General features: G+C 51.2%; 1 protein-coding gene across 1 annotated transcript; it reads left to right on the forward strand.

Moving 5' to 3' along the window:
- Positions 1-56: 56 nt before the first annotated feature.
- CCDC191 (coiled-coil domain containing 191) lies at positions 57-24,014 on the forward strand. The gene is made up of 17 exons (XM_075197404.1): positions 57-217; positions 2,837-2,875; positions 4,800-4,944; positions 5,905-6,045; positions 6,551-6,729; positions 8,064-8,287; positions 9,431-9,584; positions 10,112-10,302; positions 10,478-10,715; positions 10,818-11,287; positions 13,039-13,142; positions 18,547-18,629; positions 18,751-18,852; positions 19,719-19,862; positions 20,369-20,521; positions 22,100-22,254; positions 23,645-24,014. The coding sequence occupies exons 1-17, from the start codon at positions 140-142 to the stop codon at positions 23,787-23,789; spliced, it is 2,745 nt and encodes a 914-aa protein (XP_075053505.1). The 5' UTR covers positions 57-139; the 3' UTR covers positions 23,790-24,014.

Genomic DNA, 24,014 nt, shown 5'->3' on the forward strand with positions numbered 1-24,014 from the left:
TTCCGGTGCATTGTGGGAGTTGTAGTCTTGTTCATGCGTCAGCCCCGTCCGTGGACGGAGAAATAAACCCTCTAGGACTACAGCTCCCGGCAGGCAGCGCGGCTCCGGCTCTCCGCTGTTACCTGAGCCGGGAGAGAGGATGCTGCCCAGAGCGGCCGAGACACACAGGCCGGACCTGTACCGCTGGCGGAGGGCGAGCAAGGGGCCGGCTACTAAGGTGGGGACTGGATATGTGTCCTTATAATGTAGGGACAGCTCAGCCACAGCCCCTCATGGTCCACACTGACCTGGTCTTACTGACATTTACTGACAGCTGTGACTTTCTGCCTGCTGGGGGTTATCCTAATAAGCAGAGAGTACTGCATGTGTCATAATTATTAGTGTCCCCTCAGCTCCCTGTGTCACATTTATTACTGTCCCCTCAGCTCTATGTGTGTCACATTCATTAGTGTCCCCTTAGCTCCCTTTGTCACATTTTTTAGTGTCCCCTCATCTCTCTGTATATCACATTTATTAGTGTCCCCTCATCTCCCTATGTGTCACATTCATTAGTGTCCCCTCATCTCCCTATGTGTCACATTCATTAGTGTCCCCTCATCTCCCTATGTGTCACATTCATTAGTGTCCCCTCAGCTCCCCGTGTGTCACATTCATTAGTGTCCCCTCAGCTCCCTGTGTGTCACATTCATTAGTGTCCCCTCAGCTCCCTGTGTCACATTCATTAGTGTCCCCTCAGCTCACCGTGTGTCACATTCATTAGTGTCCCCTCATCTCCCTATGTGTCACATTCATTAGTGTCCCCTCAGCTCCCCGTGTGTCACATTCATTAGTGTCCCCTCAGCTCCCTGTGTGTCACATTCATTAGTGTCCCCTCAGCTCCCTGTGTCACATTCATTAGTGTCCCCTCAGCTCCCTGTGTGTCACATTCATTAGTGTCCCCTCAGCTCCCTGTGTGTCACATTCATTAGTGTCCCCTCAGCTCCCTGTGTGTCACATTCATTAGTGTCCCCTCAGCTCCCTGTGTGTCACATTCATTAGTGTCCCCTCAGCTCCCTGTGTGTCACATTCATTAGTGTCCCCAATGCTCCCTATGTGTCACATTCATTAGTGTCCCCTCAGCTCCCTGTGTGTCACATTCATTAGTGTCCCCTCAACTCCCTGTGTCACATTCATTAGTGTCCCCTCAGCTCCCTGTGTCACATTCATTAGTGTCCCCCCAGCTCCCCATGTGTCACATTCATTAGTGTCCCCTCAGCTCCCCATGTGTCACATTCATTAGTGTCCCCTCAACTCCCCATGTGTCACATTTATTAGTGTCCCCTCAGCGCCCCATGTGTCACATTCATTAGTGTCCCCTCAACTCCCTGTGTCACATTCATTAGTGTCCCCTCAACTCCCCATGTGTCACATTTATTAGTGTTCCCTCAGCTCCCCATGTGTCACATTCATTAGTGTCCCCTCAACTCCCTGTGTTACATTCATTAGTGTCCCCTCAGCTCCCCATGTGTCACATTCATTAGTGTCCCCTCAGCTCCCCATGTGTCACATTCATTAGTGTCCCCTCAGCTCCCCATGTGTCACATTAATTAGTGTCCTCTCAGCTCCCTGTGTGTCACATTCATTAGTGTCCCCTCAGCTCCCTGTGTGTCACATTCATTAGTGTCCCCTCAGCTCCCTGTGTCACATTCATTAGTGTCCCCTCAGCTCACCGTGTGTCACATTCATTAGTGTCCCCTCATCTCCCTATGTGTCACATTCATTAGTGTCCCCTCAGCTCCCCGTGTGTCACATTCATTAGTGTCCCCTCAGCTCCCTGTGTGTCACATTCATTAGTGTCCCCTCAGCTCCCTGTGTCACATTCATTAGTGTCCCCTCAGCTCCCTGTGTGTCACATTCATTAGTGTCCCCTCAGCTCCCTGTGTGTCACATTCATTAGTGTCCCCTCAGCTCCCTGTGTGTCACATTCATTAGTGTCCCCTCAGCTCCCTGTGTGTCACATTCATTAGTGTCCCCAATGCTCCCTATGTGTCACATTCATTAGTGTCCCCTCAGCTCCCTGTGTGTCACATTCATTAGTGTCCCCTCAACTCCCTGTGTCACATTCATTAGTGTCCCCTCAGCTCCCTGTGTCACATTCATTAGTGTCCCCCCAGCTCCCCATGTGTCACATTCATTAGTGTCCCCTCAGCTCCCCATGTGTCACATTCATTAGTGTCCCCTCAACTCCCCATGTGTCACATTTATTAGTGTCCCCTCAGCGCCCCATGTGTCACATTCATTAGTGTCCCCTCAACTCCCTGTGTCACATTCATTAGTGTCCCCTCAACTCCCCATGTGTCACATTTATTAGTGTCCCCTCAGCTCCCCATGTGTCACATTCATTAGTGTCCCCTCAACTCCCTGTGTTACATTCATTAGTGTCCCCTCAGCTCCCCATGTGTCACATTCATTAGTGTCCCCTCAGCTCCCCATGTGTCACATTCATTAGTGTCCCCTCAGCTCCCCATGTGTCACATTAATTAGTGTCCTCTCAGCTCCCTGTGTGTCACATTCATTAGTGTCCCCTCAGCTCCCCATGTGTCACATTCATTAGTGTCCCCTCAGCTCCCTGTGTGTCACATTCATTAGTGTCCCCTATATCTAAAGGGTCACATAGATGCCCCATAAAGATGAGGAATGTTGGCTCAGTGGGTTCATCATTGGAGGGAGATCACGTCACAGGAGATAACTGTAGTGTCCATTATACGTGTAATGTACATATACTCGTCACATACGTGTGTGATACAATATTCATGATTAGAAGCTGTGTACATTCATGTCATGTCTTTATTTGCAGCCAGCGTTTGACTACGATAATGTGGAGCACTGGATTAAGGTCTGTCCCTAAACTCATAGTTTTCTTTCTTGTTAGTTTATATGACAGCGCTGATCAGTACCACAGTGTGCTCTGTGCTGCTCCTGGACCTGGTCTGTGTTATACTCGCAGCCTGTGATGTCGTTCTCTGCTTCCAAGTATTACCTTATATAATATTATTCCAACACAGCACAGCCCGATATATGTAACTAAAAAAATCGGTATAATGTTAGATAATACAGGGAACACATGTACTGGTCAAAGCTTCATGTCCTCTGTTTGTAGAGACGATGAGCAGACGTTGGGGGTTGTGTCTGTCACCCCGTCACCTGCCCTGCCCACATATGTCAGATCCAGCCATCACTTCTGTCCCCAAACTGTCGTTGTATCACAGATGATTAATACAAGCCTCACACATGCAGATTTGGTTTAGTGATCAGTATGCCTGAAAAAAAATCAGATTGGAATTGGTCATATTTAAAAATATATGTAATATATTGGGCAGCGCCGTGGCTCAGTGGTTAGTTGGTTCTTTATACTGAAGGCAACTGTACATATTCTCTATTACCCCACCACACATTGTAGAACCATTACTCTGTTCCATCCATATAAAGATCTGGGGGTAAATGTATCAAGCTGAGAGTTTTCCGGCGGGTTTGAAAAACCAATCAGATTCTAGCTATCATTTATTTAGTACATTCTACAAAATGACAGCTAGAATCTGATTGGTTGCTATAGGCAACATCTCCACTTTTCAAACTCACCGGCAAACTCTCAGCTTGATACATTTACCCCCTGGACTGGTTCCAGCCAATATATGAAGACGTTCACTAAATGCAGAACATGGGTAATAAATACATTGTTTATTTATTTACTTATAACTGCAGACTGCGAGGGGTGAGGGTTGGGCCACTCTGAGGGGGAAGACAATATCGGTGAAGCGTAAAGGTGATGTCATTTATTAACGTAATATTTATTTTATTTAAATCAAATATTTTTATTAAAATTTTAATAATAACAATACAAAAAAAAGAAATACATGACACAGTTCCATAGAGATTTGCAATCCACAATATTGTAAAACCATATTCACAACTCATACTAACCCTTCTAACAGTAACATCCAAATGCAGCACATTAATGATTGTATAAAGTGACTGGTTATTAGGTTACTTCTGGGTCTCCAGACTTCTTCCATACAGGGTATATAGCAATATTAGTTATAGCCACAAGGATACATATATGTGGGCAGTCGGCCAGTGTTGTCTGAAATACTTATAAAGATTTAGAAGGAGCAATCCCCAGAACCGACCAAGGATTAAGTGTTAGTCAGATAAATCCGCAGCCAATGAACGAACCATAAAACTAATATTTTACTTGTGTTTTATAAACCTAAAGACATGAGATAGGAAGTGACTGTTGTATTGTTCTGGGAGGACAGCGCCATCTGGTGGATACTCTGTGACAGGGCTTCAAAACTCTTGCTGTGGAACTGTGTCCAATCACTACATCTCCTGTGGTCTGTAAATGATAGAAAAGTATCCTAATAATATTATTATTGTTATATAGATGATATTGGGATGCCACGTATATTATTACCAGGTGCTTCAATGCGCTGGTGGCTCCTGGCCTTTATTGATGGTGTTTGACTCTATCGGCTCTTTTGTTGCCCCTCATCCCTTGCAATAGAGCTCAGTAGCCCCAACCTTCACTTCTTACCAGTATAAAATAAATATATTTGTCCTACAGTAACCAAAATGAATTGTTATATTTGAAGCATGGTAATATTACACCAATAGATAATATCTCCAATAATGGAGATCTATATCAGGGTAAGGAGTCTTGGTCAGGATTGAATACAATTAGAGATACCATTATCTTCATATAATATAGAGATAAAATAACTCTGTGGTAACATTATCTATTTTTGTCCTTTAATTTGCAGAGGGTGGAACAGGCCTCCGAGTTTGCTGTGTCTGAAGTGTTTTCCCCTAAGAAGCTGCCGCGCCGCGTGCAGAGAGCTCAGAATCCGGTGCTGGATCTGGAATCTACCGATCAGCTCCACGACCACGATGACGCTTATACTGAAGGTACGTCCGATCCGAGTACAATATCTCACCATATCTGTAATACCAGACCCTGGTAATTAGCTGTAGAACATTCGTCTGTGTCCATATACCAGTCAGAGTGACGGCTTTCCCTGTAAAAGGGAAACTCACCTGCACTTGTGGAATTGTAGGTACACAGGAAACATTACAAAAGTCCAACCTGCATCCACTTTCGAACCAGACCCTCCATCCATTCAAATGTTTACATTTTTTTTCTTTAAAATACTGTTCAGCTTTTCCTTATTTATGGCTTAATAAACCTGGAGCGTGAAACTGCTGGAGGCCTGGGCCTCCCAAACATATTAAAGTATTATCAAGCAACACATATGCCCAGTGTATTCTCTGACACTCACCCCCCTTCACAGAGTATGGATCGAGTCAGATTTACTACAATTATACTCTCTATATTTCTTGCTCTGGATACTACCCCAACACAGGACAAGACGCCTGGCTCAACTTCCCACTGCGCGTTTTTCTGTTTCCATTTGGGACCAAGTGACTAAGTCCTACAAATTACGATCTGAATACCCGCTACTAGTCCCACTCTGGAACAATAGAGCATAAAGCGTTTCACCACTGGACCTCTCACAACTTACTTTCTGAATGGGACCTGGCCCCAATGAGGTTTTTTCCTACATTTTCAGATTTACAAACCCTATTAGATCATCATCATCATTTATTTATATAGCGCCACTGATTCCGTAGCGCTGTACAGAGAACTCACTCACATCAGTCCCTGCCGCATTGGGGCTTACAGTCTAAATTCCCTAATATACACGCACACAGACACACACACAAACAGACACACAGACTGTATTTGTGGATAAGTAGGAGCTCGACAGCACAAAGCAGCATCTGCTCTGAGCTTTTATTACATGACCCTGTGTGCTCCGGCTGTATCACACCTAACACGCTCTGAAACTGTATAATATCTCTCCGTAGCCCAGGACCTGCTGAGCGAGTGGCTGAGTAATAAGCTGAAGCTGGAGCTGGCGAGTGAAGACGACGATGAGCCGGAAGAAGACGCCTCAAAGCCAACAACAGCGCCCCCTCCTGAGTTCATCAAGTACAACAGGTTTGATGGTAGGATCCCCGAGAGTATATCTCCAGCTATTTCCCGGGGAGGAGGGGTGTGTGTGTGGTTCTGAACAAATCTTCCCATCCCCTCCTTACAGATCCCCCTGGCTGGATGACACAGGTCGGTTGAGTTGACCACACATCACTGCTGATATTGCAGCATTAAGCCCAGTATCACTGCATTTGTGGCCCCAAACTGAGGTCAAGACCAAATAATAACCTCAGTGAATATTTTCAGGCTGAAGCCTCCTCTCATTTGTCCCCCATCCCACAGAGGTGCACAGAACAATGAGCGGAGATTTCTTACCCTAATAGGCGGCATTATGCCTATCTGAACATCATGGAGCCGTTCAGAGGCGCCTGGCGCTGACCTGAATCTTCCACATGTTGCAGATAATAACCCTGCAGTGCGACCTCTGTCATCTCACACTAGATCACGGCACAGTGGTGACATAGATTAGGTGCCACTCTGGTTTATCCTAGACTAGGACCACTGTTCTTCTCTTCCCAGACCTCTATCACTATCTGGAGCAGGAAACGGAGAACGCGAAGGCTCAGGATTTCATGCAGCAGCTTCTCCAGAAGGAAGTGGTGGATTCTGGGATATTGGAGAACCTCAGGAGCGAGCAGAGCAGCAGAACCGCGAAGCAGAGAGACCCCAGGGTCACCATGGAAGTGAGACACCAACAGGTGGGGTGAATAATCGCCCTGACAGGGGCAGTTCTGGCTGGTTCCTCATAGAGCGTAGTTATTACACGAATACAACGGATACAACGTGTGCTGGTAAATCCCGGCTCCGGCTGATACCACACACGCTGCAATATAGGCGCATTGTCTGATATCCGTTCAGCCACCGTAGGGTGAATTGTTACATGTTCACGTAATGAAGTCACGGTTGGAAATAATTTGCATAAATAAAAACAAATGCTTTAATTTATGGGTTTTTAAATACAAGAGATATTTCATAAAAGGGGAAATTTAACACATTTTGATTATCTATCTCGTATCTCTCTGTCTATCTGTCACCGACCCTGTTTAGATTGTAAGCTCTTCTGACCAGGGTCCATTCTCCTGTGTGGTCCACACACATTACTGTGACATTCTGTTTGTACATCTACATTTCTAGGATCAGCTCTGCACAGTATTGTGTAGTAATAATAATAATAATTCATATGAACGTTAAATGTATAAATATGGGGACTCTATAATATATATAATTTCTGTAGACTGTTTCAGCTATTTTCTATAAATGTAAAGAAGAATTATCTAGGACTGATGGAATTTTATTTTAATCTATATAAGAAATTAAGACAAGTTTGATGCAATTCGTTGGTAAAAATCAAGTCTCTAATTCTAACATTTTACAGATGAGATAGAAAACAATTTACTAACGAACCCTCTTCCTCTCCTGTGCTCTCTGTATCTGTATTGCAGATAGAATCTCTATAAACTGTCTATGTACATAGGTAGGTACTCTGATCCAAGGGCTTGCTGGAACCTGTAGTTCATCATTTGATATGTTGCTTTCCTCATACAAATGATCTCCCTTCTATCACTTCGCTCGGTCTCTGTAACTTCTTTTTTCTTTACTAGTATTCTCTTATTTAATATCTAGAGTAACTGAGACAAACTGCTATCTCCTATGTCCTTATTGTAACCACTGATGCGATCAATAGTAGATTGTTAAATATCCTTTATACAGAATTACGGATCTCGCCCAGAACAACTAAACAATCCATCATCCGTTCCACCGATCTAGAAACGTCTCTGGCCCAGCGTTAGCTCAAACCATACGATGACTTAAATGTCCCATTTGTCTACCACTCGGAAGGTCATTTTTGGATAGATTTATATTTACACACGGCAGAGGCAGCCAAGGTGTGGGGGAAACACACAGCAGGATTTGGTGCAGTGGTTCCTAGTGATTTGATTGGCTGAGCTGTGGTCCAGCCCACACAGCGGCTGCCTCCTATAACCGTTACACTGCCGTATAGGCTGTTATTAAGTTGTCTCTGCGTTGCCAGGTGAAGGAGAACCGGGCTCGGCGGCAGATGGAGATGGAGAAGCTGCGGCAACAGACGGCTCTGAAGAAGTCTGCGCTGTCTCAGGCCCAGAAGGTGGTGCAGGAGGAGAGCCGGCAGAAAGCCTTAAAGGCCAAGAAAGAAGACGAGGAAATCCAGAGAGAGGTGGTGAAACTCCGCAAAGAGATGAATGAGCGCAAGAGAACCATGGAGGAAGCCAGGAATATGTAAGTGAGAGGAGTGATAACCGTTCACCATACTGAATAGCTGGGGGTAAATGTATCATACTCCAGGTTCTTCAAGTCGCCGGAAATCGGCGAGATGACAGCTAAAATTTAAAGTGGCGCTGCCTTGTAAAGGCGAGTTTCCCTCTACCAGGCAGCGCCGCTTTAAATTTTAGCTGTCATCTCGCCGATTTCCGGTGACTTGAAGAAACCGGAGTATGATACATTTACCCCCTGGTGTGCGATGCGGTTATACAATTGTAAGTGTATAAACTGTGGCCGGAGGGATGTACAGGGGATGTTATTGTCAAACAAGTTCATTGTCTGAGATCAGATATACTCTGTGCTGCTGGCACCCTGCTCCTTCTACTATATAACTCTCAGTCTGTGGCTTCCTGCTGCCTCCATTCCCCTCCTCACATCATGTCACTGCCCCTGTCACATGCAGCCCTGTCCTCACTAACACATCACTCATCTCCTGATATACTCTGTGCTGCTGGAGACCCTGCTCCTTCCACTATATAACTCTCAGTCTGTGGCTTCCTGCTGCCTCCATTCCCCTCCTCACATCATGTCACTGCCCCTGTCACATGCAGCCCTGTCCTCACTAACACATCACTCATCTCCTGATATACTCTGTGCTGCTGGCACCCTGCTCCTTCCACTATATAACTCTGTCTGTGGCTTCCTGCTGTCTCCATTCCCCTCCTCACATCATGTCACTGCCCCTGTCACATACAGCCCTGTCCTCACTAATACATCACTCATCTCCTGATATACTCTGTGCTGCTGGGGGACCCTACTCCTTCTACTATATAACTCTCAGTCTGTGGCTTCCTGCTGCCTCCATTCCCCCCCTCACATCATGTCACTGCTCCTGTCACATGCAGCCCTGTCCTCGCTAACACATCACTCATCTCCTGATATACTCTGTGCTGCTGGGGACCATGCTCCTTCCACTATATAACTCTGTCTATGACTACAGCCCTTTATATAGTTGGTCTGATCATCATTTAGTCAGAGGAAATAGATCAGAAAGAAGCTGTCACAATGTGCATATTCCCTTCTCTTCATCTCCACTGTTTGTGTGTCCAGTTCTGGTTTGTCCTTTCCCCCTGAATCTCCTCATTTACTGCTTGTTCTTAGAGAGAGGAAGAGACAGGAGCTGGAGAATAAGAGGACACTGGAGAGAATCCAGACACAACGAGACTGCCAGGAACAGGACCTGGAGAGGAGAAGACTCGAGAAACGAGCCAAGATCCAGGAACTGCTCAGCCAGGTGTACGCCGAAAACCACAGGGTGAGATTGTGCTCGCGCTGGGTGTGTGCTCAGCATCCTGGGAATCTTCAATCTATACAGTTTGTTGTTTTGTTATTACAGTTTGGTAATATTCACTTTTATTTATTATTTTTTTGTTTCTTTACTTTTTTATAAATGAGATTAAAGAGAAGTGTTTGGCCATTATACACACATTATCTATTTCCATTTGAAATTATCATTTTCATCTAGAAATGTTATTTTATTTGGCATGCTGACGAATTGGGTTATCCACTGATCACATTGGCCGACCAAACTATTTGGGGACAATAGAACGCAGTGGTTCATCCTGATCGCTAAACAACTCCCTCTTGGCCATCTGGCCAAAACGTGGACTTCCTGAGTGTGGCCATGGTGGTAGATTAGACTACACATCGGCATCACACGTACGGCTACCTTGTCCTTCTCTCTATGGTACTTGGTTGTTTTCTACCTTCTGATCTTCCCATCGTAATGTCCCGACACTGATCTGAGCTTTTGATCTCCTCTGCATGTTCCTGGTCTCACAGTGCCTCCAAAACTACTTCTCTGTCTGGTATAAGCTGGTCTTAGAGCGCAGGGTGAAGATGGGCAAGGCCCGAGCTCTGGCGGACTGGAAGCATCAACAGAGAACATTCCGTGCGTGGAAGCACCATGTATGGACCAAAAAGTTGGACCGAGAGACCCAACAGATGGAGATGGACTTGAGGGATCAGAACAGGTAACGGTGGCAATAATGTACTTAGCACCCATGTAACTGGATAGCGTAAGACTGCACCGATCTCAGTAATGTAACCAGTGATTCCCTCTGTCTGACGTTTGCCCACCTTCGTCTTTACAACACTCATATGTCTAACATGACCTGTGTCCTTCTACCACCCGTCTCCTATATCCAGAAAACAGCAGGTCGCGGTAGAGTGTTACCAGAAGCGGCTCTTGCGGCACTGCCTGATAGAGTGGCAGCTCTTCTGTAGAGCAGAGAAGGAGAAGAGAGAACTGGGAGCCCGGAAAGAGGAGACTAAGAGGAAGATGGCGGCTCTGCTGGACGCGGCCTCAACTCTCGGGAGCCACAAACAGAGCGCTGAGAACCGGATGGAGCCGAGTGTTGGCGGCAGTGAAACCACAAAGAAAGAGGTATCTCCTCCTGTGTTATATTCAGCGTCTTCAGCCCCAGTGAGAGGGATTGTGTACAGCCGTCTTACATAGTATATAATATAATGTCTTCTATTGATGCAGGTGGATGAGAGCAGAAGTGTAGTCAGCAACTCTAGGACCCCCACCATCCTTCTCAAGAACACCCCGGAGAAGTTATCAGCGGTTCCCAATCAGCCATGGCAGGTGACACGACGACACGCGGCTCTCACATCCCATGACTTGGAGCAGCTCCTTCTGCAGACCTCCAATACCCCCCCCAGATCCGCCCACCAGAGGGAAGCTCCTGCCACTGGGGAGAACTTTGAGAACCGACATCTCTTCCAGAAGAAGATGATTGAAGAGCAGCGGAGGCAGCTGGAGGAGCAGAAACAGATGATCCTGGGCCTGATGGAGAACCAGAGACTGATGATCTCCAGGCAGGAGGCCAAGAGAGCCACCTGTGTGACGGCAGAACTGTCTGGCCAGGTCCTTCCTCCCAAGGTGACCCACAGGACAGGAGGTGACCCATCTCCGAAGGATCCCTCTCCCCGGAACCCCGAGACACCCCTTAGGTATGATTAATATACATCTTACCCTCTCTTATTACATGGTGATAATCACAGAATGTGACATGAACTGTAGGATGAGTGCGCGGCACGGTCACAGCTGTAACCATTTATAAGTGTCCACTAGAGAAGTAAAGATATTGTCATTATCGTTACAAGCTTACCTGTCACCCCCCCCCCCCCACATGCAGCCTGTCTCTACTATACTGTCACACTATGGCTGTCGACGCCCAACTCCGTGAGACAGGAAGGTAGACGTCGGCTCACTGTGAAACTATTCCAGTGATTTACGCAGAAACCAGCACAATTTACTAGGTTTATACATTATATACAAACTGTACAACCACCGAGCCCCCGGGATTCACAACGGGAACATCAGAAATTAATACAACAAGTTTCAAGTTTTTTGAGCTCTATTTTTCATTTATATTTTGATTTTTCAGTTCTCTCTTGTAAGAACGGCCTTATATAATAACACGGTGCGATGTGTAGGAATATTCTGTGATTAGTAGCATCTGCTTAGATGGTGGTTTTAACTTCCAGATTTGTTTTGCTGGAAGTTACTTAATGTTTCAGTCTACCCAGGCAAATTGTATTTGTTTATTAGGGGGCAGACACCCCATTGTCCTGACTGATTGGTCTCAGGCACACGGGATGTGATGGTAACTACAGGGGTTAGGATTAGATCCATGTCTGAATGATGTGATAGTAACGCCTTGTGTGAGACCTGATTCAGTTACATTAAACAAGGCCTTGGATCTGCCGCCCTGGAGGAGATCACTAGTGATCGTTCCCTCTTACACTGTGAGTGCACTCCTGGCCCCTTTGCTGCACTCATGGCGGTAACAGACAGCCAGGAGATGGCGAGTTTCCAGGAGCGCGGTCTCCACATCTCCATGATGATGTCCTAAACCACTCTCTGGTACGGCACCACCAGATGGGATGTTTCTAAACTATATTTTGACTTAACAAGTGATTTACACCGTAATGATCACAATAATACATTATATACGTTATAGGTCACTACACGTTCCTGCACCGTGTTATTAAATCGCCCCATTGTCTCTATACCGAATAAATATTCATGTTTCTTTACAAATGTGACTTCTTGATGAATAAATTAGAGGTACTCTCATGTCTGAGAGATGCTTTGTTTAAAAAGATAAAGGGTTGTAGTCTGGAAGTTCCTATCATAGCAGTGCGTGTTCCTGCCTCAAGGTGGCAGCACAAGACTGGATGTGAGTATCATGTGATTGCCTCACATCCAGTCATGTGACGCCCTCTGCTGTCAGGTACAGGAATATTATATGTCAGATAATGACGTTTATTAACGCAGAATAATTTATGGTCGGTTGTTTTTCATCCCTCCCCTCCGAGGCACTATCCCTATCTAACGCTGGTCAGTAGAGATGAGCAAATCTGTTCAGTGGAATATTCTCCTCCATCCGCATTTGGCCGTGAAACTCTTGTGCGTTTCACGGCCAAATGCGGATTTGGGCCATCGTCCCAGCTCTGTTTATAAAGATACAAATCACATCGTGGAATTCTATTCTATGGATCTGCAAAACATAAACTGGAAAATAGTCACAGATCTGCAGGGCGGATAAAGGTGCCGTCAGTGTACATATAGAGACTGTGCATTGTATGTACGAGGCCGGCTCTGGGACAGAGCACTGGATCAGTAATAGGCAGGAGATATATAGATATTACTGTACAGGTCTCTTACAGTCTTGTGCTCTTGTATTGTGTTTCCATAGTTTACCATTTCCTTCTGAACACCCGAACACGAGCCCTGCGCAGACCACAGTGTCCACTGCCAGGAGATCCAGCGGAGCCTCCACCCCTCATCCTGCAGTCAGAGGTACAGACCAGACCTGGAGAGGCAGTGACGCAGACATGTAGGGCGAGGGCGGCCGGTGGAGCAGACATGTAGGGCGAGGGTGGCCGGTGGAGCAGACATGTAGGGCGAGGGCGGCCGGTGACGCAGACATGTAGGGCGAGGGTGGCCGGTGGAGCAGACATGTAGGGCGAGGGCGGCCGGTGGAGCAGACATGTAGGGCGAGGGTGGCCGGTGGAGCAGACATGTAGGGCGAGGGTGGCCGGTGACGCAGACATGTAGGGCGAGGGCGGCCGGTGACGCAGACATGTAGGGCGAGGGCGGCCGGTGGAGCAGACATGTAGGGCGAGGGCGGCCGGTGACGCAGACATGTAGGGCGAGGGCGGCCGGTGACGCAGACATGTAGGGCGAGGGCGGCCGGTGACGCAGACATGTAGGGCGAGGGCGGCCGGTGGAGCAGACATGTAGGGCGAGGGTGGCCGGTGACGCAGACATGTAGGGCGAGGGCGGCCGGTGGAGCAGACATGTAGGGCGAGGGCGGCCGGTGGAGCAGACATGTAGGGCGAGGGCGGCCGGTGACGCAGACATGTAGGGCGAGGGCGGCCGGTGACGCAGACATGTAGGGCGAGGGCGGCCGGTGGAGCAGACATGTAGGGCGAGGGCGGCCGGTGACGCAGACATGTAGGGCGAGGGCGGCCGGTGACGCAGACATGTAGGGCGAGGGCGGCCGGTGACGCAGACATGTAGGGCGAGGGCGGCCGGTGGAGCAGACATGTAGGGCGAGGGTGGCCGGTGACGCAGACATGTAGGGCGAGGGCGGCCGGTGACGCAGACATGTAGGGCGAGGGCGGCAGGTGGAGCAGACATGTAGGGCGAGGGCGGCCGGTGACGCAGACATGTAGGGCGAGGGCGGCCGGTGGAGCAGACATGTAGGGCGAGGGCGGCCGGTGACGCAGACATGTAGGGCGAGGGCGGCCGGTGACGCAGACATGTAGGGCGAGGGTGGCCGGTGGAGCAGACATGTAGGGCGGCCGGTGGAGCAGACATGTAGGGCGGCCGGTGACGCAGACGTTTAGGGCGAGGGCGGCCGGTGGAGCAGACGTTTAGGGCGAGGGCGGCCGGTGGAGCAGACATGTAGGGCGAGGGCGGCCGGTGGAGCAGACATGTAGGGCGAGGGCGGCCGGTGACGCAGACATGTAGGGCGAGGGTGGCCGGTGACGCAGACATGTAGGGCGAGGGCGGCCGGTGGAGCAGACATGTAGGGCGAGGGCGGCCGGTGGAGCAGACATGTAGGGCGAGGGCGGCCGGTGACGCAGACATGTAGGGCAAGGGCGGCCGGTGACGCAGACATGTAGGGCGAGGGCGGCCGGTGACGCAGACATGTAGGGCGAGGGCGGCCGGTGGAGCAGACATGTAGGGCGAGGGCGGCCGGTGACGCAGACATGTAGGGCGAGGGCGGCCGGTGACGCAGACATGTAGGGCGAGGGCGGCCGGTGGAGCAGACATGTAGGGCGAGGGCGGCCGGTGACGCAGACATGTAGGGCGAGGGCGGCCGGTGGAGCAGACATGTAGGGCGAGGGCGGCCGGTGGAGCAGACATGTAGGGCGAGGGTGGCCGGTGGAGCAGACATGTAGGGCGAGGGCGGCCGGTGACGCAGACATGTAGGGCGAGGGCGGCCGGTGACGCAGACGTTTAGGGCGAGGGCGGCCGGTGACGCAGACGTTTAGGGCGAGGGCGGCCGGTGACGCAGACCTGTAGGGCGAGGGCGGCCGGTGGAGCAGACGTGTAGGGCGAGGGCGGCCGGTGACGCAGACGTTTAGGGCGAGGGCGGCCGGTGACGCAGACGTGTAGGGCGAGGGCGGCAGGTGACGCAGACGTGTAGGGCGAGGGCGGCCGGTGACGCAGACGTTTAGGGCGAGGGCGGCCGGTGGAGCAGACATGTAGGGCGAGGGCGGCCGGTGGAGCAGACGTTTAGGGCGAGGGCGGCCGGTGGAGCAGACGTGTAGGGCGAGGGCGGCCGGTGACGCAGACGTTTAGGGCGAGGGCGGCCGGTGGAGCAGACATGTAGGGCGAGGGCGGCCGGTGGAGCAGACATGTAGGGCGAGGGCGGCCGGTGACGCAGACATGTAGGGCGAGGGCGGCCGGTGACGCAGACATGTAGGGCGAGGGCGGCCGGTGACGCAGACATGTAGGGCGAGGGCGGCCGGTGACGCAGACATGTAGGGCGAGGGCGGCCGGTGGAGCAGACATGTAGGGCGAGGGCGGCCGGTGACGCAGACATGTAGGGCGAGGGCGGCCGGTGACGCAGACGTTTAGGGCGAGGGCGGCCGGTGACGCAGACGTTTAGGGCGAGGGCGGCCGGTGACGCAGACGTTTAGGGCGAGGGCGGCCGGTGACGCAGACGTTTAGGGCGAGGGCGGCAGGTGACGCAGACGTGTAGGGCGAGGGCGGCCGGTGACGCAGACGTTTAGGGCGAGGGCGGCCGGTGACGCAGACGTTTAGGGCGAGGGCGGCCGGTGACGCAGACGTTTAGGGCGAGGGCGGCCGGTGACGCAGACGTTTAGGGCGAGGGCGGCCGGTGACGCAGACGTTTAGGGCGAGGGCGGCCGGTGACGCAGACGTTTAGGGCGAGGGCGGCCGGTGACGCAGACGTGTAGGGCGAGGGCGGCCGGTGACGCAGACGTGTAGGGCGAGGGCGGCCGGTGACGCAGACGTTTAGGGCGAGGGCGGCCGGTGACGCAGACGTTTAGAGCGAGGGCGGCAGGTGACGCAGACGTTTAGGGCGAGGGCGGCAGGTGACGCAGACATGTAGGGCGAGGGCGGCCGGTGACGCAGACATGTAGGGCGAGGGCGGCCGGTGGAGCAGACATGTAGGGCGAGGGCGGCCGGTGACGCAGACATGTAGGGCGAGGGCGGCCGGTGACGCAGACGTTTAGGGCGAGGGCGGCCGGTGACGCAGACGTTTAGGGCGAGGGCGGCCGGTGACGCAGACGTTTAGGGCGAGGGCGGCCGGTGACGCAGACGTTTAGGGCGAGGGCGGCAGGTGACGCAGACGTGTAGGGCGAGGGCGGCCGGTGACGCAGACGTTTAGGGCGAGGGCGGCCGGTGACGCAGACGTTTAGGGCGAGGGCGGCCGGTGACGCAGACGTTTAGGGCGAGGGCGGCCGGTGACGCAGACGTTTAGGGCGAGGGCGGCCGGTGACGCAGACGTTTAGGGCGAGGGCGGCCGGTGACGCAGACCTGTAGGGCGAGGGCGGCCGGTGGAGCAGACGTGTAGGGCGAGGGCGGCCGGTGACGCAGACGTTTAGGGCGAGGGCGGCCGGTGACGCAGACGTGTAGGGCGAGGGCGGCAGGTGACGCAGACGTGTAGGGCGAGGGCGGCCGGTGACGCAGACGTGTAGGGCGAGGGCGGCCGGTGACGCAGACGTGTAGGGCGAGGGCGGCCGGTGACGCAGACGTGTAGGGCGAGGGCGGCCGGTGACGCAGACGTGTAGGGCGAGGGCGGCCGGTGACGCAGACGTGTAGGGCGAGGGCGGCCGGTGACGCAGACGTTTAGGGCGAGGGCGGCCGGTGACGCAGACGTTTAGGGCGAGGGCGGCAGGTGACGCAGACGTTTAGGGCGAGGGCGGCAGGTGACGCAGACGTTTAGGGCGAGGGCGGCAGGTGACGCAGACGTGTAGGGCGAGGGCGGCCGGTGACGCAGACGTTTAGGGCGAGGGCGGCCGGTGACGCAGACGTTTAGGGCGAGGGCGGCCGGTGACGCAGACGTGTAGGGCGAGGGCGGCAGGTGACGCAGACGTGTAGGGCGAGGGCGGCCGGTGGAGCAGACGTGTAGGGCGAGGGCGGCAGGTGACGCAGACGTGTAGGGCGAGGGCGGCCGGTGACGCAGACGTGTAGGGCGAGGGCGGCCGGTGGAGCAGACGTGTAGGGCGAGGGCGGCCGGTGACGCAGACGTTTAGGGCGAGGGCGGCCGGTGACGCAGACGTGTAGGGCGAGGGCGGCAGGTGACGCAGACGTGTAGGGCGAGGGCGGCCGGTGACGCAGACGTTTAGGGCGAGGGCGGCCGGTGACGCAGACGTGTAGGGCGAGGGCGGCAGGTGACGCAGACGTGTAGGGCGAGGGCGGCAGGTGACGCAGACGTGTAGGGCGAGGGCGGCCGGTGGAGCAGACATGTAGGGCGGCCGGTGACGCAGACGTTTAGGGCGAGGGCGGCCGGTGGAGCAGACGTTTAGGGCGAGGGCGGCCGGTGGAGCAGACATGTAGGGCGAGGGCGGCCGGTGGAGCAGACGTTTAGGGCGAGGGCGGCAGGTGACGCAGACGTGTAGGGCGAGGGCGGCCGGTGACGCAGACGTTTAGGGCGAGGGCGGCCGGTGACGCAGACGTTTAGGGCGAGGGCGGCCGGTGACGCAGACGTTTAGGGCGAGGGCGGCCGGTGACGCAGACGTTTAGGGCGAGGGCGGCCGGTGACGCAGACGTTTAGGGCGAGGGCGGCCGGTGACGCAGACCTGTAGGGCGAGGGCGGCCGGTGGAGCAGACGTGTAGGGCGAGGGCGGCCGGTGACGCAGACGTTTAGGGCGAGGGCGGCAGGTGACGCAGACGTGTAGGGCGAGGGCGGCAGGTGACGCAGACGTGTAGGGCGAGGGCGGCCGGTGACGCAGACGTGTAGGGCGAGGGCGGCCGGTGACGCAGACGTGTAGGGCGAGGGCGGCCGGTGACGCAGACGTGTAGGGCGAGGGCGGCCGGTGACGCAGACGTGTAGGGCGAGGGCGGCCGGTGACGCAGACGTTTAGGGCGAGGGCGGCCGGTGACGCAGACGTTTAGGGCGAGGGCGGCAGGTGACGCAGACGTTTAGGGCGAGGGCGGCAGGTGACGCAGACGTTTAGGGCGAGGGCGGCAGGTGACGCAGACGTGTAGGGCGAGGGCGGCAGGTGACGCAGACGTGTAGGGCGAGGGCGGCCGGTGACGCAGACGTTTAGGGCGAGGGCGGCCGGTGACGCAGACGTGTAGGGCGAGGGCGGCCGGTGGAGCAGACGTGTAGGGCGAGGGCGGCCGGTGACGCAGACATGTAGGGCGAGGGCGGCCGGTGGAGCAGACATGTAGGGCGAGGGCGGACGGTGACGCAGACATGTAGGGCGAGGGCGGCCGGTGGAGCAGACATGTAGGGCGAGGGCGGCCGGTGACGCAGACGTGTAGGGCGAGGGCGGCCGGTGGAGCAGACATGTAGGGCGAGGGCGGACGGTGACGCAGACGTGTAGGGCGAGGGCGGCCGGTGACGCAGACGTGTAGGGCGAGGGCGGCCGGTGGCGCAGACATGTAGGGCGAGGGCGGCCGGTGACGCAGACGTTTAGGGCAGTAGTCCCGCTGTGTTTGTGACATTTCTACACTGTGCAGTTTAAGGGCTCTGACACATTCATGTCTCCCATCGCAGCCATGGAGGAGAGGGCCGTGCAGCGTGCGGAACGGAAGCGATTACTGGAGGAGACGAGAAGGAGACGGGAGGAAGAGAGATTGGTGAGGCTGAGCCAGTTATATGCCGACTGTGTCATACAGCAATTTATAATCCAGACCTTGCTAAATACACCTCAGTGTCTGAGCTTTGCTAATAATGTGACTCCCGTGTTGTTCCCCACAGGCCCAGCTGAGGGCAGCAGAGAGCCAGAGGCTGGAGATGGAGGCGGCTGAGAAGGAGAATCAGCTGGAGAGGAAGAGAGAGGAGCGGAGGCTGCAGAGAGAGGTGCCAGGAGTCTAACATGTTACATACATGTCACTTAATGTGTTCACAGATTCTGGAAAATCAGGATAATTGTGTTATCTCGGGAATTGACAAAGGGCTCAGTATAATTGTAGAGTGAACTCAGAGCTTTAAAGGACATGACTGTAAAATATGCTGTTCAGGGTAACTCTGTTAATGTGAAGTAGTATTACCACTGACACATACCTGCCAGCATTCCGGACCGGAAAATCAGGAAAACATACAAGAAACATAATGCATTAAAACCGACCCGTTTACAAAAACCAACAATCTCATTCCCTTCCAATACGATGAGGTCCTTTCAGCATAACAAAAATTTGGACAGTCTTGCAAATTTTGGAACTGTTGGCTGGTATGCAGTATTACACTGCCGTGTGTGTGTGTGTATGATATTAGTAAAAAATCTTTAAAAATGCAGTAATTTAATAAGCTATGACATCACTGGCCCCGTCCTGTAGATGAATCCACCAATCCACACACTGCATTTCTACAAAGCAATTCTACAAAGCTCTGCTCCCCAATCATCAGCTGCTGCAGTAACAGAGCACAATGGGCTTATACCATAGTACAAAGACTTTGTTATTTCGTGTATATTATTCAGTTCAGTAATATTTAACTTTTGAAATATATCAATGTCAGATAGTGGCTCTATGTGTTCTGTACATAGACAATATCACCCGATACATCAATAAGATGAGGTGTCGCACACACAGTGTTCTGTACAGATGGTTCTGGCTCACAGAGACCGTTATTCCAGTCCAGGGTCCTCTTGTCATTATTATTGCTGGATAAATGTACGACTGACGTGTCGCAGACCTGTCTGAGCGATGTGACCCCTCTGGTTCCAGAAAGAAGAGGAGAAGCAGCTGAGGCTGGAGAGGGACAGAGACCTGAATGAACAGGCGATGCGGAACCGCGGGAAGAGGCTGCTGAGATTCTGGGGGCTCGGACCCTGGAAGAAGCTGGTGGCGCAGACCAGACATGATATGGAGGTAACTAGACGATGTGATTAGTTCGACACATTAATAAACACTCTCATTACTCCGCTAAATAAGATACTGTAACCACGGCAGCGTCACCCAGGACATCCGATTATAATGTATCTTATTGTAGAATAGAGGAAACACCCACTTACACTTCACTTGGTAGCAAAACTCCAGTTTACAGTCACATTATGTATTTTACCTTCATACATGAACATTTCCATCTCCCAATATCTGCAATGTAATAATCTTCAGTCACTGCAGGTTTAGGAGTCTCTGCGGCTGTTACTGAACTACAAGTCCCAGCAAGTTCTTCCACCCAGAGCATCAAATCCAGCGTTATATATAAATGTTTGTCACTGCAGTGACTGATAGTCCGTTACACGTGCTCAATATATAGAGACGCTAAATCCTCCTTCATGTTAGATATTGGAGGAACGGACATTAGGCAGAAAGTGTCAGATTAATACAGATATTACTGGTAACGTCACCCAGGCTGTTCTCTCCGTCTGTAGCGGGCAGCATCTCATCACCGCTGTGCCCTCCTGAGGGGCAGCCTGCTGGGCTGGTTACAGGCAGCGAGACAGACGGCAGCGGAGAGGAACCAGCGGGCAGAAGACCTGGCAGCCACTTTAGTCTTACGCAGGACCTTCCGCCAATGGATGAAGGTGAGTTTAGTGTCATTGAGAGAGAAACTCACAGTTCCTGCACATATAGAATTACACGCGTGTTCTTTATTCATCACGTCTCCCTTATTTTTTATTGCTGTGACCAGAAAGCGGCAGGAGATTCTTACTTCTTACTTCACTGACTGTCGATATCCTCACACAACAGAGACTAGTTCAGTAGATACCTGGATCCTGATACATAACATCCAGGGATAACGTATCTGCATATTGTCACATAACATCAGTATTATAAGACCTGTCTATTGCTCATACACACAGGGCTGCGGCCGTAGATCCCGGGACAGATAATAAATAATAAGGCATGTTAGTGTCAGTAGCTGATGGGGAGTACTGGCATTGGATTGCTGTTTGGAGGCTTTTGGGGTTCCTCCTGGTAAGTTAGCCTGCAATTTAAACCACATATATGTCGTACCTACCAACTTTAGAAAGTTGGTTTCCGGGAGCTTGCTGGGGGAGGTGGGCGTGATGGGGGACGGGGCTCCAAAATGCGCGTAATTTTGTACCCGCCCCCGTGACGTAATGACGCAAAGGCGTCATTTGACAGCGGGGGGGGGGGGGCAAACGCTGCGATTCACCGGGAATCGCGGCATTTGGGACCTAATTCTGCCCACTTTACTAAGAAGTGGGCAGATCCGGGAGATTGCCACACTCTCCCGGGAGTCCGTGAGACTCTCGCAAAATGCGGGAGTCTCACGGACATTCTGTGAGAGTTAGCAAGTATGATATATGTATGGCCCAAGTATATGGGACTGTTTAGAGTTAGGACCACCCTATTAGTAAAAGCGCCGTGGAGTGGCGGATGGCTTTAACATACATTTGCAAATGTGTGCAACTAAGACTTTTGCATTTTTATAGAAATGGCAGCTCCTTTGCTGGCTATAGCAGTGTGCTGGGGGATCTCTCTGTGTGCTTGTTACCAGCTTTCTCATAGGTGCTTCATTATAGTCAGTCGTGTTGTATAGTATTTTATATTTTGCTTTTCCAGTGTTATTCTGGATAATTGCTGACCCAGCAAAATCGATTAACTCACCTGTAAATGATTACAGAGATCCTGAAAACATGACCTGTCGGTGGTGCGTGAGGATTGCAGTTGAGAATCCTGGACTAGAGTATAGTTAGGTTGTTTCTTCAGCCTGTTCCGTCAGTGCTGTCCATTTATTCCCATTTGTTAACCCTTGATGACAGCTGTCAGTGTATTTGCTTTTTCACTGCATAATTAATTAATTCTTGGCCATAGACTTCCAATAGAACAGCGCCCCCAGTGGTCAATACTATTCCTGTAATTGTTATTTTTTTATTCTATAGATTTTTCAAGCAAAACAAAACACAGACGTCTGATTTCCCCGGTGTCAGAATATTGTTTGTCTTGATTACTGGAATGAATCCTTTCATAATATGAATATTAATAGGGGCTTGGAATTGGCAGCTATATACTATATATACCAAATGTCTTCCTGCCCAGTAAGATATGAATAGTACTATTCAGAGGTATATACTGTATGTGTCTATATCAGTGCCCATAGCTGCTAACTGTACTATTATATCCTGTTATTACAGTACAAGGACTACCTGTTCATCCAGGAGGAGAGGGCGGACCGCCGCTACAAGGCCAATCTTCAGAGAAAGACGTTCACCGCGTGGCTGGATCTGGTGCAGGAGGCAAAACTGGAAATGTGGGAAAAGCAGAGGACGGCGGCAGCGCATAACCAGAGGTCAGCACAGATGGGGTTAATTATGTCATCATCATGTACAGGTCTGGGGGTTCAGATCACCTAACATGTCACATTCATCCTCTAATATAATGTAATGTTCATGGCATTGTCAATGTTACCTTAAGGTTTATGACACTTCTGTGGAACTAAACGTTGTCCATTAAAAGGCTTTAAGGGAAATTTAGGGAAGTTCACTGGAAGCTCCTGTGTCTGGGACAGCTCTGTGTTTATTGGTGTAATTGTACCTTATAAATGAATTACTACATTACGTAGCAAGTTGTATATATGACCTTTGTTCCATACCACAATGTGGCCGCATTAGTGTGAAAGGAACCTCACGTGTCTACTCTGTGCTGCTGGAGGACCCTGCTGCTTCCACTATATAACTTTGTCTGTAGCCTCCTGCTGCCTCCATTCCCCTCCTCACATCATGTCACTGCCCCTGTCACATACAGCCCTGTCCTCACTAATACATCACTCATCTCCTGATATACTCTGTGCTGCTGGGGGATCCTGCTCCTTCCACTATATAACTCTGTCTGTGGCTTCCTGCTGTCTCCATTCCCCTCCTCACATCATGTCACTGCCCCTGTCACATACAGCCCTGTCCTCACTAATACATCACTCATCTCCTGATATACTCTGTGCTGCTGGGGGATCCTGCTCCTTCCACTATATAACTCTCAGTCTGTGGCTTCCTGCTGCCTCCATTCCCCTCCTCACATCATGTCACTGCCTCTGTCACATGCAGCCCTGTCCTCACTGACACATCACTCATCTCCTGATATACTCTGTGCTGCTGGAGGACCCTGCTCCTTCCACTATATAACTCTCAGTCTGTGGCTTCCTGCTGCCTCCATTCCCCTCCTCACATCATGTCACTGCCTCTGTCACATGCAGCCCTGTCCTCACTAACACATCACTCTTCTCCTGATATATTCTGTGTTGCTGGGGGACCCCGTTCCTTCTACTACATAACTCTCAGTCTGTTACTTCCTGCTGCCTCCATTCCCCTCCTCACATCATGTCATTGCCCCTGTCACATGCAGCCCTGTCCTCACTAATATTCAAGAGTAGACAGGTTATTGTCACCCAGGTCATTAAGCTCCTGAAATACTCTGGACTACTGTGCGCCCTCCAATGAATTGATTGGTTACAAAATTATACATCCCCAGCAACACACACACACACACGAACTTTGAATTCAATAAATTTAAATTAAATGTGTCCTCAGGCACAAGTCTGCTATTTAAAACAGTGAACAAGTTTTATTACAATGTAGTTCCTCATGCAGAATACACTACATGTAGATACTGACTGCGAATATATAGTACATATACAAACAGTAATATTCTCCTTTGTTATGAGTTGTATATTTATTATCTTCCAGGCGAATCCTCCTGACTGTGCTCAGAACGTGGAGACGGTTCCCAAAATATATGAGTGAATTGAGGTTAAAGGAGGAGAGACGTGAACTGCTCCGAAAGAGAGTGGCGGAAATTCTCCCCGACTTCAAGCTGAGCCTGGAGAGCTGACAGTCACGGATACGGGTTCCATAACGAGGGGCGATGACATCCGTCACTGCCTGACTCTGGGTACCGGGTGCACTGACGAGATGCCTTGATAACAGCTGAAGCAATCCGCCCGTTATAATGCACTAAATTAAGTTTTTCTCAAAATACGATTTTTTTTATTTGGTTTGTGAAATAATGTTCAGCTTTGCTCTTTATTTAATTAGTAAAACACTTGTTTGGATTATA

The sequence above is a fragment of the Mixophyes fleayi genome, chromosome 2 (assembly GCF_038048845.1).
Source record: "Mixophyes fleayi isolate aMixFle1 chromosome 2, aMixFle1.hap1, whole genome shotgun sequence".
Lineage (NCBI taxonomy): Eukaryota > Metazoa > Chordata > Amphibia > Anura > Limnodynastidae > Mixophyes > Mixophyes fleayi.